Consider the following 13265-nt stretch of genomic DNA (forward strand, 5'->3'; position numbering starts at 1 on the left):
TTGGTCTCTTCCTTTCCTGTAGTTTTATCTAATTCTTTTTGTTGCCTCACTGCATTGCCTAGAATCTCAAATAAAGTTTAAATGGTAGCAGGAACGTAGGGATTCTGAACTTCTTCTAGACTTTAATGGAAATGCACTTGATATTTCTAATGTTTGCTGTAAATTTCTGGCAACAAGCCTTAATCACGTTAAGAAAATATCCTATTCCTTATTTTCTCAGAAACTTCTAACAATCAGGATTATTAAAAATACTATTTCTGTATTTCCTGGATTGATCACATTTTTTTCTCCTATTTATTAATATAGTAATTACACTAACAGGTTTCTAAATACTGAAAAATCTTTGCATTTCTGGGATAAATCATACTTGGCCATGATTAACTTTTCTCATATGCTACTGGATTCAGTTGTTATATTATTTAGTATCTTTATATCTGAGTTCACGTAAAAAATTAGTGTGTAATGTTCGCTGTTATTTTCCTTTTGCCTAGTGTCGCTATCAGGGTTATTCTATCTACCCTTACAAAATGAGCTCCTAAGTTTTCCACCTTTTTCTGTGTTCTGGAATAGACAACATAATCTGGGAAGTTATTGGTCCTTAAAGACTTGACAGAAAGTCTAGGCTTGAAAATCGTCTGGACTTGATATCTGTAGCTATTTTTACCATTTCCTCTACAGTCAATTATCTATTCAAGTTTTCCACCTCTTCCTGAACAAATTTTATCATATATATTTTCCTAGAAAATCACTCAGGTCATTTAGATTTTCAAATCTAATAGGATAGAACATTCTCATAATTTTGAAAATCCCCTGAGTTCATTTTATGCTGCCTTTTTCATTACTATATTGTTCATTTGTGTCTTTTTTCTTTCAGTTTTGTCTATTTTTTAAAAAACCTTTTCATATTTACATACTCTGTAACATCCTTTTTTTAGACTTTATTTTTTAGAACAGTTTTAGATTTACAGAAACAAATTGAGTAGGTAGTGCAGCATTCCCATATTCTCCAAGCCCCACTGCAATTTCCCCTACTATCAATTTTTTAAATTAATTTTTGGCTGCGTTGGGTCTTTGTTGCCGTGCACAGGCATTCTTTAGTTGTGGTGAGTGGGGGCTACTCTTCGTTGCGGCGCGCAGGCTTCTCATTGCGGTGGCTTCTCTTGTTGCGGAGCACGGGCTCTAGGCATGTGGGCTTCAGTAGTTGTGACTCGCGGGCTCTAGAGTGCAGGCTCAGTAGTTGTGGCGCACGGGCTTAGTTGCTCCGCAGCATGTGGGATACTTTCTGGACCAGGGCTCGAACCCGTGTCCCCTGCATTGGCAGGTGGATTCTTAACCACTGTGCAACCAGGGAAGCCCCAGTTTTGTCTATTTTTAAAGCTAGTTTTTAATTTTACCAAACAAGTTACCAACTTATATTTTCTATTTCATTAATTTCTGCTCTTATTATTAATTCCTTCCCTCTGCTTCCTTTAACCTTATTTTCCTTTTTTCTTGAATTGAACGTTCATTTCTCATCTTTGTTTTTTTTTTCTTAAGAGTAAAGACCATCTAATTTTCTGTATGCTATGTAGGCTATATCCCTGAGGTGAGTACCCTCACTATTACTGATTTCTTCACTTCCTAAGTTTTATTTTTCTCTCTTTATTCCACAGTTATTTAGAAGTATATTTTTAAATGTTCACATGAATAGATTTCTCTTTTCTCTCCTTTTGCTATTAATTTATATTTTTATTGCATTATGGTCAGCAAATGAGCCCTATGTGATTTCTGCTTTTTTGGAATTTGAGATTTTCTTTGCAGTCTAATGCATGGCAATTTTTTTTCCTTAATATTTATAACTCTGTTTGGGAAAAATGTGTAATCTAAAAATTGTTCACTTTTCATTTGTCATTCATTTTGGGAGCAAGAAAAAATTAGTCTCTAGCATGCAAAGACCCACAGAGGTCTATTTATGAGTCCATCTTCAAAAAGGTACATAATGACAAAATCTACCCAACAATAGAGGAATCAAAATAAGAATACAGGGGCTTCCCTGGTGGCGCAGTGGTTGAGAGTCTGCCTGCCGATGCAAGGAACACGGGTTCATGCCCCGGTCCGGGAAGATCCCACATGCCGCGGAGCAGCTAGGCCCGTGAGCCATGGCCGCTGAGCCTGCGCGTCCGGAGCCTGTGCTCCGTAATGGGAGAGGCCACAACAGTGAGAGGCCCGCGTACCGCAAAAAAAAAAAAAAAGAATACAAGAATGGTCCAAACTCATCAAATTGTACACATTAAATAGGTACAGTTACTTGTATATCAACTATACTTCATTACAGCTGTTAAAAAATACAAGAATGGGAAAGTTGTGGCACAAAGGAACTAGGGGTGAACATCAAATCAAACAGTACAAATATTATCAACCAGAACAACATATAAGTAACAGACTTCCTTCATCTTTCATAGGGGGAAATCAATGTGTAAAATTTGATTAAAAAAAACAATAGAGGGCTTCCCTGGTGGCGCAGTGGTTGAGAGTCCGCCTGCCGATGCAGGGGACGCGGGTTCATGCCCCGGTCCGGGAAGATCCCACGTGCCGTGGAGGGGCTGGGCCTGTGAGCCATGGCCGCTGAGCCTGCGCGTCCGGAGCCTGTGCCCCGCGGAGGGAGAGGCCACAACAGTGAGAGGCCCACATATCGCGAAAAAAAAAAAAAAAAAATAGAGGTATAAGTTTATTTTGCTATAAGTAGCTATTAGATGAACTAACAACAGATAGTACCATTTCCAAACTCAAAGAAAGGGTGACAAAAAGTATTAAAAACAGGTTGTAAAGTATAATTCTATCTTATAACTCTTAAGGAAAAACAGATGTTCATGTAATTTTTGTAAAAACATGAAAATATGTGAAAAAATTATAATATACAGAGGTGATGGTGGACACTTCTGGAAAGTGGGACTGAGAAAGTAGGGGGTTATGTTTACTTTTGACATATATTAGTTTTGGTAATGGAATTTTGTTTAATGAATAGTGAACTTAAAGTCAGAAAACTGTCTCTATTAGTGTCATAAAATTGGATAATTTTAATTTCTCCCATCCTTGATTTATCTATAAAATAAAGATGTTTGTCATATCCACAAAAATGTTTTCATGTTATTATTCATGTTTATATGCCCTAGAGTAGTAAGAACACAGAAGGCAGGCAATACACATTTGCTGAGCTGAATCACAAACTACCTGTTTCAAGTTTGTTAAAATTAATTTCATTTCTTTTCCAAAAACACCTCAAAGAATTTTATAGCCTAACTGCTATCCAACCTTCAGAAATGCTAAAATGTTACAAAGGCTAACAGAGGTGCCAAAAAATATCCTACTTGTAAGAGGTACAAAAACATTTGTTTCTTGCTATCATAGTAAATATATGTTCACATCATTTTCAAAAACAGGAGAAAAAGCAAATCCCTTCATTTTATTTCCTTACTAAAAATTGGAAGACACTAAATCTACTTCCCAAATTTACATTTAGATCTGTAAGACAATTTTTTTTTGCTTGATGAGCACTTTTAAGTCAATTCTTATCTCAAATTCTATAAAAACTTGGCCACCTGAAATTAGGTTCTCTCCTTCTCAACTGATTTTTAGCCAAATTACAAGCTCTATTCTTGGGCCTTCCCCGGTGGCGCAGTGGTTAAGAATTCACCTGCCAATGCAGGGGACATGGGTTCGAGCCCTGGTCCGGGAAGATCCCACATGCCGCGGAGCAACTAAGCCCATGCGCCACAACTACTGAGCCTGCGCTCTAGAGCCTGTGAGCCACAACTACTGAAGCCCGCGGGCCTACCACAACAAGAGAAGCCATCACAATGAGAAGCCCGCGCACTGCAACAAAGAGTAGCCCCCGCTCGCGGCAACTAGAGAAAGCCCGTGTGCAGCAACAAAGACCCAACGCAGCCAAAAATAAATAAATAAATATATATATATATATATATATACACACACACATATATATATAAGCTCTATTCTTGGCCATGTTTAAATATTCATCCTGATTATGAGGGTAATACGCATGACTTGCAGTCAGCTCACACAGTTATCTAGAAGAAAAGGATCTGAAGTGACTTAGAAACAAGAATGATTAAAAACCAGACATGCCTTCAATAATATAAAAGTACATTTGTAGGCTTATAAAAGTACATTTGCAGGCTTCCCTGGTGGTGCAGTGGTTAAGAATCCACCTGCCAACACAGGGCACACGGGTCCAAGCCCTGGTCTAGGAAGATCCCACATGCCGCGGAGCAACTAAGCCTGTGTGCCACAACTACTGAGCCTGTGCTCTAGAGCCTGCAAGCCACAACTACTGAAGCCCGCATGCCACAACTACTAAGCCTGCACACCTAGAGCCCGTGCTCTGCAACAAGAGAAGCCATCGCAATTAAGTCCATGTACCGCAAGGAAGAGTACCCCCAGCTCGCCGCAACTAGAGAAGATGGGAAGGGGACGTGATGCAAAACACAGAAACTGAAACACTAGAACACATGAACCCAACTGTATTTCAAATGAATGATATAACTACATGAAGAGTGAAGAAAAAACAGTACAAAACAAATCCACGTAACTTACAAACACAGTATTTGATTATATACTCTCAGTCTTGGGCAGGATGGATGGGGGGATAACTGCATACAAACTCTGGACCCTTTCCAGGAGATTTGTTTTTTGTAGTAGTATGAGCGTAATAATTCTAAAACTATTTTGGAAGTATGACAGCCCTCCTAGAGGACAGTGGCAACATCTAGAGATATTTTTGGTTGTAGCACCTAGTGGGTAGAAGCTAGGGATGTTGCTAAACAACCAAGAGCGTACAGGACAGCCCCCACAGCAAAGAATTATTCGGCGCAAAACGTCAACTGTGCAAAGACTGAGAAACTTTAGTACACATATGAGCTAGGGGGTCTGTATATGTGTTAATACATACATGTATGTCCTAGTTCTGTCTACTTAAAGGGCCCAGAAGCAAAGACATCCCAGTAGTAATGAGTATACTTAGTGCCCATATCTTGGTCTCAAATACCATTCCCCACTAAGAGGAACCAGGGCTTTCTAGAGCAACGGCTGATTCTAAGGTTAAGACAGGATAGGTAAACAATAAGCTTGGAATATCCTGTTACCCTAGAAAGTAAGGAGGTGCTCACAAAAAATGACAGGGGCATAGATAAGAGCCAACTGAAGAGGCTCCTATGGGACAATCTGGGACAATTCAAGCACCAAAACAGTACAATAGTAAAGAATGATAACTGAAAATATAAGAGCCCATGAGTTAATACCAACAATGAAAAGAGAAGGATATAAAAAGGAGAAAAAGAAGGTCCACTGATTACAGTAAAATGCCGAGTGCTAACAAATGAAGAATGAGTAGTGGGGTTAGAAAATCATCACTTTGCCACCACTGTAGTATAGAATCATTCAAGCAAGAATCATCAATGGATGTTAAATCTAGGAGAGAAGTTATCGACAGGAAAGAAAAATGTTTGCATGATCTTAAAATATCTCCCCACTTATCTGCTGAAAAGGAAATAAAAGCAACTATATAGTGCAGACATCAGACATTTAGACTGAGTGATCAAAATTAACATCATCATTGAGGGACAAATGGACATTCTGTGTCCCTAAATATGATATCCTGAAAAGAATACAAAATTATTTATGTAGTATTCTGTCCAAGAATGCATAAACTGGATCTAATCATGAGGAAACAGACAAACATAAAATGAGAAATACTCTATTAAAAAAAAAAAAAGACTCACAAATAACAAACGCTGGCAAGAAAAGAGAACCCTCATACACTGTTGGTGGGAATGTAAATTGGTGCAGCCACCGTGGAAAAAGGTAAGGAGGTTTCTCAAAAAACTAAAAATAGAGCTACCTTATGACCCAGCAATTCTACTCCTGTGTACATATTGAAAGAAACAAAAACACTAATTTGAAAAGATACATGCACCCCAATGTTCACAGCAGCATTACTTACAATTGCCAAAGTATGGAAGCAACCTAAGTGTCCGCCAACAGATGAATGGGTAAAGAAGATGTGATATATATACAATGGAATACTACTCAGTCAAAAAAAGAAAGAAAATCTTGCCATTTGCAGCAACGTGGATGGACTTGGAGGGCATTATGCTAAGTGACCTAAGCCAGATAGAGAAAGACAAATACTGTATGATATCACTGATATGTGGAATCTAAAAAAAATACAACAAACTAGTGGATAAAACAAAAAAGAAGCAGACTCACAGATATAGAGGACAAGCCAGTGGTTAGTTACCAGTGGGGTGACGGAAGTGGGGAAGGGGCAACTTAGGAGTAGGGAGGAAAAAAGGGTTACTATGGGATTATATAAAATCATGTGTGAAGCTTCTGAAAATTGTAAAGCACTATAGAATTTAAAGAATCTTTCATTCAATAAAAAGAATTTTTTTAAGACTATTCAAAAATATTAGTGTCATAAAAAACAAAGAAATGTTGAGGAAATGTTCCAGGTTAAATGAGACTAAAGTGACATGACAACTAAATATACCTAATCCTAGACTGGATGGTGTACCAGAGAGGGGGAAAAAATGCTATAAAGGACATTATTGGCCCAATTAACAAAATTGATGTAGATTAAATAAAAAGTATTGTGATGATGTTATATTTTACTGAAATTGCTAACTGTACTGTGGTTTTATAAAAAAATATAGTTATTCTTAGGAACCGCACAATGAAGTACCTGGGGGAAAGGTCGTTCATGAATGCAACTTACTCTCAAATGGTTTTAAAAAAAATACTGTGGAGTGAAGTAAGTCAGAAAGAGAAAAACAAATATCGTATATTAACTCATATATGTGGAAGCTAGAAAAATGGTACAGATGAACCTATATCCAGGGAAGGAATAGAGATGCAGATGTAGAGAATGGACATGTGGACATGGGTGGGGGGAAGGGGAGGGTGGGACGAATTGGGAGATTAGGATTGACATATATATACTACCATGTATAAAATAGATAGCTAGTGGGAACCTGCTGTATATAGCACAGGGAGCTCAGCTCGGTGCTCTGTGATGACCCAGATGGGTGGAATGGGCAGGGCGTGGGAGGAAGGTCCAAGAGGGAGGAGATGGAGGTATACATATAGCTTATTCACTTCACTGTACAGCAGAAACTAACACAATATTTTAAAGCATTATACTCCAATTTAAAAAAAAATACTGTACACACAACGAGTGCAAATGATAGAGCAAATGGTAAAAAATAACAATAGGTGAATTTGGATAATATGTATGAGTATTCTTTGTACTAATCTTACAACTTCTCTATAAATTTGAAATTATTTCCAAATGAGGTTTTTTAAAACCCACAGAAAATCTTTTATTATATCTTTATTTTTATTTATTTATTTATTTTTGTGGTACGCGGGCCTCTCCCGTTGTGGAGCACAGGCTCTGGATGCGCAGGCTCAGCGGCCATGGCTCACGGGCCTAGCTGCTCCGCGGCACGTGGTATCTTCCCGGACCGGGGCACGAACCTGTGTCCCCTGCATCAGCAGGCGGACTCTCAACCACTGTGCCACCAGGGAAGCCCAGAAAATCTTTTAAATACCTAGAACATGAAGTTAAATGTTCCCCCTATTTCCTCACCTACAAAAATAGAATATTATAAAATATGGGATGCTATAAGATACTATAAAATAGCAGTAGTCAAATCATTTCATGCTTCTTTCATTAATGCACTTGCATTAACTATACTAGCCACCTCATAAAGTTCAAATACAATAGCCATTGGATGATAAAAGATAACACAGTAAGACAAAAAGGAAAGGCATTAGCAGTAAAAACAACAAAAAAGCTTTCATTTTTCTAATACATGGATTCCAGACAAAAAAATTTGGAAGAGCTTTGAAGCACCTACCTTCCTATTAAACATAAGATAGTTAAGACATGCTTAGGATAGAACTTATCCCAACTAACTTACTTGTTTGCTCTGCTTTAAACATACACACGTTTATGTCAAACGGGTAAATAATACTATGTCAAAATAAGATCCAGTTTTAAAATCAGACCAAATAGTCCAAACCAATATTTGAACTCTCATAACAATAGTTTTAACTTAGAATATGTCTCCCAAAGCTGTATTTTAATTTACTACTTTGTCCTTTATGAGAGGATTTTTTAAAAATCACAAAACAGAGAAACTTACAGTTCATCTCGTTGTCTCTGGGACAGCACCATTTTGGCTGTAATGTCAAGCTTATTTGATAGAGTGGTATGTCCCTCCTTTGGGAAATCAAAAAACTTTGCAATCCCTGGATTTATAATTAAATATGCCACTAAGTGGCTTCCACGCAGGGGAAAATGATTCTTCTACAAGTGAATCCAACGAGTAACCAGGAGATATTCAACAAGTAAGGTTCATTCCACCTAAGAAGAAAGAGAGAAAGATTATTTCTTTCACTTAGAATTTAAATTATTTCTAAATTATTATTTGCAGTATACACTCTCAAAGGTGAGGTATTACTATGATGGTAATATGACTATCAGATGATGTTTTTTAATCTACTGTGAAAATCAATGCTAAAATAGTCATTTTACGAATTTTAAATTATCTTTAATAGTTTACTGAGCCAAAAGAACACTATTTTAAAATTTACCCACTCACAACCATGTCACCTACTAGATATATTGATATCAATTTTATTAAAATTTGAATATTAACATACAACTTCTAAAGAAGACAATAATTTTCCATTAATGATAAAAAAACAAATTTTCTAATTTACAAAGAGAAGCATTACCTGAAAAAAGTAACAAAGATAAGTACTTCAGAAACTGTCCACAAGCCAAAGGTTCCAACCATAACTGAAGTAACCTTCAAGACTGAATATTAGTTACTAGTGATCTTAGAATAGCTGATATTACTTATAATGTAAACAAGCCATTTAGCAATCTCATGCCTTCTTAACCAATGCATTTAATCAAGAAATAATTTTGGGACTTCCCTAGCGGCACAGTGGTTAAGAATCCGCCTGCCAATGCAGGGGACACGGGTTCAAGACATGGTCCGGGAAGATCCCACATGCAGCAGAGCAACTAAGCCTGTGTGCCACAACTACGGAGCCTGCGCTCTACAGCCTGGGAGCCACAACTACTGAGCCTGCGTGCCACAACTACTGAAGCCCATGTGCCTAGAGCCCATGCTCCGCAACAGGAGAAGCCACTGCAATGAGAAGCCTGTGCACCACAACAAAGAGTAGCCCCCACTCGCCGCAATTAGAGAAAGCCCGTGTACAGAAACAAAGACCCGACGCAGCCAAAGATAAAATAAACAAATTTTTTTTAAAAAGAGGTAATTTAGCATTGTTTCAATTTATTTTGTGTGCTTAAGAAGTATGTGTTTAAAAAAAAATTGAAAACTGAATGAAGTACATCCTTGTTTGTGCTCACACAGTAATCCAATTCTGTAACCCCATTACCTAATATTTCAGAGCCCTTTCTTTACACTTGCAACACTATAAAGCCAATTTCTATACAACATCTAAAAAGTACTGTGATCAGCTCAATGAGAGTTAATGTAGGTAAAAGAAAAATCAAGAACTGTTTCTTAAAGAATTATTCTTCAGGGACTTCCCTGGTGGTCCAGTGGTTAAGACTCCGAGCTCCCAATGCAGGGGGCCCGGGTTCAATCCCTTGTTGGGGAACTAGATCCCACATGCCGCAGCGAAGATCCCACGTGCCGCAACTAAGACCCAGCACAGCCAAATAAATAAATATTTTTTTAAAAAAATTATTCTTCAAATCTCCTGTATAAACTTACAAAAGTTTAATATTAGTGCGTCTTATCACACTGTATAAAAATAGCTAGACAAAACGTCCACTGTAATTAGGAAATACAGTTGACCCGTGAACAACACGGGTTTGAACTGCATGGGTCCACTTATAAGTGGATTTTTTTCCAATAAATATGTACTATGGGACTACACAATCTGAAAATGTGGATATGAAGAGTGAGCCAACCGTAAAATTATACGCAGATTTTTGACTGTACGGAGGAGGTTTGACGCTCCTAGCCCCACACTGTTCAAGGGTAAACTATATATCTGAGTAAGTCTTACTTAAAATGCAGACTACTGGTACCTACAAAATTCAATTGGAAGGGACACTTCAAAGAAATAGGAAATCATCTTCCACATGAAATTAACGTCTAATGAAGGGCATGTAGAACCACCTACTAAGAGACACATCATGGACAGAGGAAACAAAAACTATTTCTTTTAAATACATCACATCTTGGACGTTCCTGGCAGCCCATGGTTAAGGCTTTGCCTTCCAATGCAGGGGGTGTGGGTTCGATCCCTGGTCAGGGAGCTAAGATCCCACGTGCCTCGCAGCCAAAAAACCAAAACTTAAAAAACAGAAGCCATTGGGAGGGAGGGAGACGCAAGAGGGAAGAGATATGGGAACATATGTATATGTATAACTGATTCACTTTGTTATAAAGCAGAAACTAACATTAAAGCAATTATACTCCAATAAAGATGTAAAAAAAAAAAAACAGAAGCCATAACAAATTCAATAAAGACTTAAAAAAATAACCCTTTAAAAAATATATGGTATCTTTTTAAAAACTGAAATATATTTGACATATAACATTGAAGGTATATGTTAATTTGATACATTTATAGATTATAATATTATCATTGCCTTTGTAGTGATAATTAGTACCTCTGTCATATTACATAATTTTTAAAAAAGTGGTTGGAATAATTAAGTTCTAGTCTTTTGTTGAGCAAGTTTGATGATTATAATACATTACTGTTGTCTGCACTCACTATACTGTGCCTTAGGTTTCTAGGACTTCTTTACTACTCATTGCAAGTTTGTACCTTTTTATCAATTTTTATTTTTTATTGCGGTAACACTGGTTTATAACATTATTTTAGTTTCATGTATACAGCATTGTATTTCTACCTCTATGTACCCCACAGTGTGCTTACCACCAAAAGTTTAGGTTCCATCTGTCACCATACAGTTGATTCCCTTTACCCACCCCTTCCCCTCTGGTAACCACTACGCTGTCAAAGACCATTTCTTGAGTACCCTTCCCATGCCATGTCAGGCACTATTCCAGGCACTGGGGATAGCGAGTCGTGAATAAGCCAGTCAAGGAGGAAAAATGAGAGAGCAGACCCTGCTTTTAAAGAGGAGCCCTGAGTCAAAAAGTGAGTACTCATATGTTCCCAATGGCAGCTGCTGATTTCAATGAAGATCCTTCTCCACTGAGCAATACTAGTAAATACAATCAGAGATTTATTTTATAATCTTGAATGATTCTTCTGACCTGTAGCCCAGTTACCTCAAAATAATAGCTGAAAGCCACCACTACCACTATGTCTAAATCCAGAGAAATATGACTAATGTCAGTAATAAATAGTGGATTGAGAACCAAGCACAATGGACAACTCAGAAAACCAACCATCTTTGGTATTTAACATCTCTTAATTATTTAAGCCTCACTTTTCTAAATCTCACTAGTCATGCCAAGCCAAACTATCTTGGAACTCATACACTCTAACGAAGGTTACAGTAGGGTAAGGATTATCTGATGTTGGTGACTATGTGAACTGTCTACAGATTTCCATTATCTGGGACAATGGGAATCCACTGACAGAGAATTAATCATATAAATCAGAGTAAAAAAGAAACATAGCAAAAATCCCTGTTTTAATCAGGAAAAAACTCTACTGTATTAGGTACATTACAGGGTCCAATTTAAATATGGAGAGACTGCCTCTAGACAAAAAAGCAAATTAATGCACAAGAATTACAATAGTACTGGAATACTAGCAATTTTTATTTTTATTTATTATTAATAACAATAAAACCAAGGCATGCATAAATCACTGAATGTATAATAGTGTACAGCACAAATTTATTTATTCAACAAACATACACAAAACAGTTACTATGAGCCAGGCATCAGGTTTAATGAGGGAAAAGAAAGGACTTGGTCTTTACACTGAAGAAGTTACAGTCTACTGGAAGAATCAGCCAAGAAACAGGCAATTAAAACTGCGTGAAAAGTGTGACAAGTACTTCCACATGGCGGGTGATGATTCAAGATAAAGCTGAAGGGGACCTCGCTGGTGGCACAGTGGTTGAGGGTCCGCCTGCCAAGGCAGGGGACACGGGTTTGAGCCCTGACCCGGGAAGATCCCACATGCTGCAGAGCAACGAAGCCCTTGCGCCACAACTACTGAGCCTGTGCTCTAGAGCCCACGAGCCACAGCTACTGAGCCTGCATGCCACAACTATTGAAGCCCGCACGCCTAGAGCCCATGCTCCGCAACAAGACAAGCCACCGCAACGAGAAGCCCACGCACCACAACGAAGAGTAGCCCCCGCTCGCAGCAGCTACAGAAAGCCCACGCACAGCAAGGAAGACCCAACACAGACTAAATAAATGAATGAATGAATGAATAAATAAATTTTTAAGAAGATAAAGCTGAAGAGGTAAGCACAGGCTAGGTCACAAAACAAGCTCTGGTCTTTACAATTTATCCTAGGGACAATGGTAAACCATTAGATAAGTTTTTTAGAAAAATCCTTCTCATTTATATAGTGAAGAATGGACCATAAGGATGGGAAAGGAAGAAACCAGATAGAAGGCTTGCAGTAATGAAGGTGATAGATGATGGAGATCTACACTAGAATAGCAGCAGTAAATAAAGAGAACTAGAAAGGTGAGAGTAAAAGGTCAGTCAAGGAGTCAACTCAAAACTTCTAGATTTCTAGATTAGAAATAAGTTGAACTAAGTAGAACTATGTGTGAGGGGATGAAGAAGTAAGTGTGACTCATTCCATCTTTAGATACACTGAATCCAAGGTGCCTGTGAGATTTCTAGTCAGAAGCTGTACAACCAAGTCAGTTCTCAAAATAACCAACCTATGGGGGGGAAAAAAAAGGTCTGGTACTTGCCAGCTAAGAGACGGTATAACTGAAGCCATGACAAAGGATGAGATAACCTATGGAGAATGTGTAGAGTACAATGAGCAGAAGCCCTAGCCTAGAGCCAGGCAGAGCAACACCAACACTTAAGAGTCTACAACAGAGGCTAAGAGGAAGCAATTAAAGAGGTAAAAGTAAAAAGAAGAGACAATATGTCACAAGCCAAGGAAGTATTTCAAGGAGAGGCAACCAACAATACCCAAAGTTACCCAACTGTCAAGTAAAATAAGGTCTGAAATGGGTCTGTTCCATTCA

At 38.0% G+C, this 13265-nt stretch overlaps 1 protein-coding gene across 3 annotated transcripts in view; it reads right to left on the reverse strand.

The window, feature by feature from the left end:
• The window catches only part of PAFAH1B1 (platelet activating factor acetylhydrolase 1b regulatory subunit 1), a 74208-nt gene that overhangs the window by 30867 nt on the left and 30076 nt on the right, over positions 1 to 13265 (reverse strand). For all 3 annotated transcript variants that reach the window (XM_089900626.1, XM_022596177.3, XM_022596178.3), the window contains exon 2: positions 8205 to 8425. In XM_089900626.1, coding sequence (XP_089756752.1) covers positions 8205 to 8236 — 32 coding nt within the window. In that variant the 5' untranslated portion in view covers positions 8237 to 8425. The remainder of the gene's footprint in view (positions 1 to 8204; positions 8426 to 13265) is intronic.

The sequence above is a fragment of the Delphinapterus leucas genome, chromosome 19 (genome assembly GCF_059928025.1).
Source record: "Delphinapterus leucas isolate spDelLeu-1000000601 "Yukka" chromosome 19, BTC_Dleu_Yukka2, whole genome shotgun sequence".
Lineage (NCBI taxonomy): Eukaryota > Metazoa > Chordata > Mammalia > Artiodactyla > Monodontidae > Delphinapterus > Delphinapterus leucas.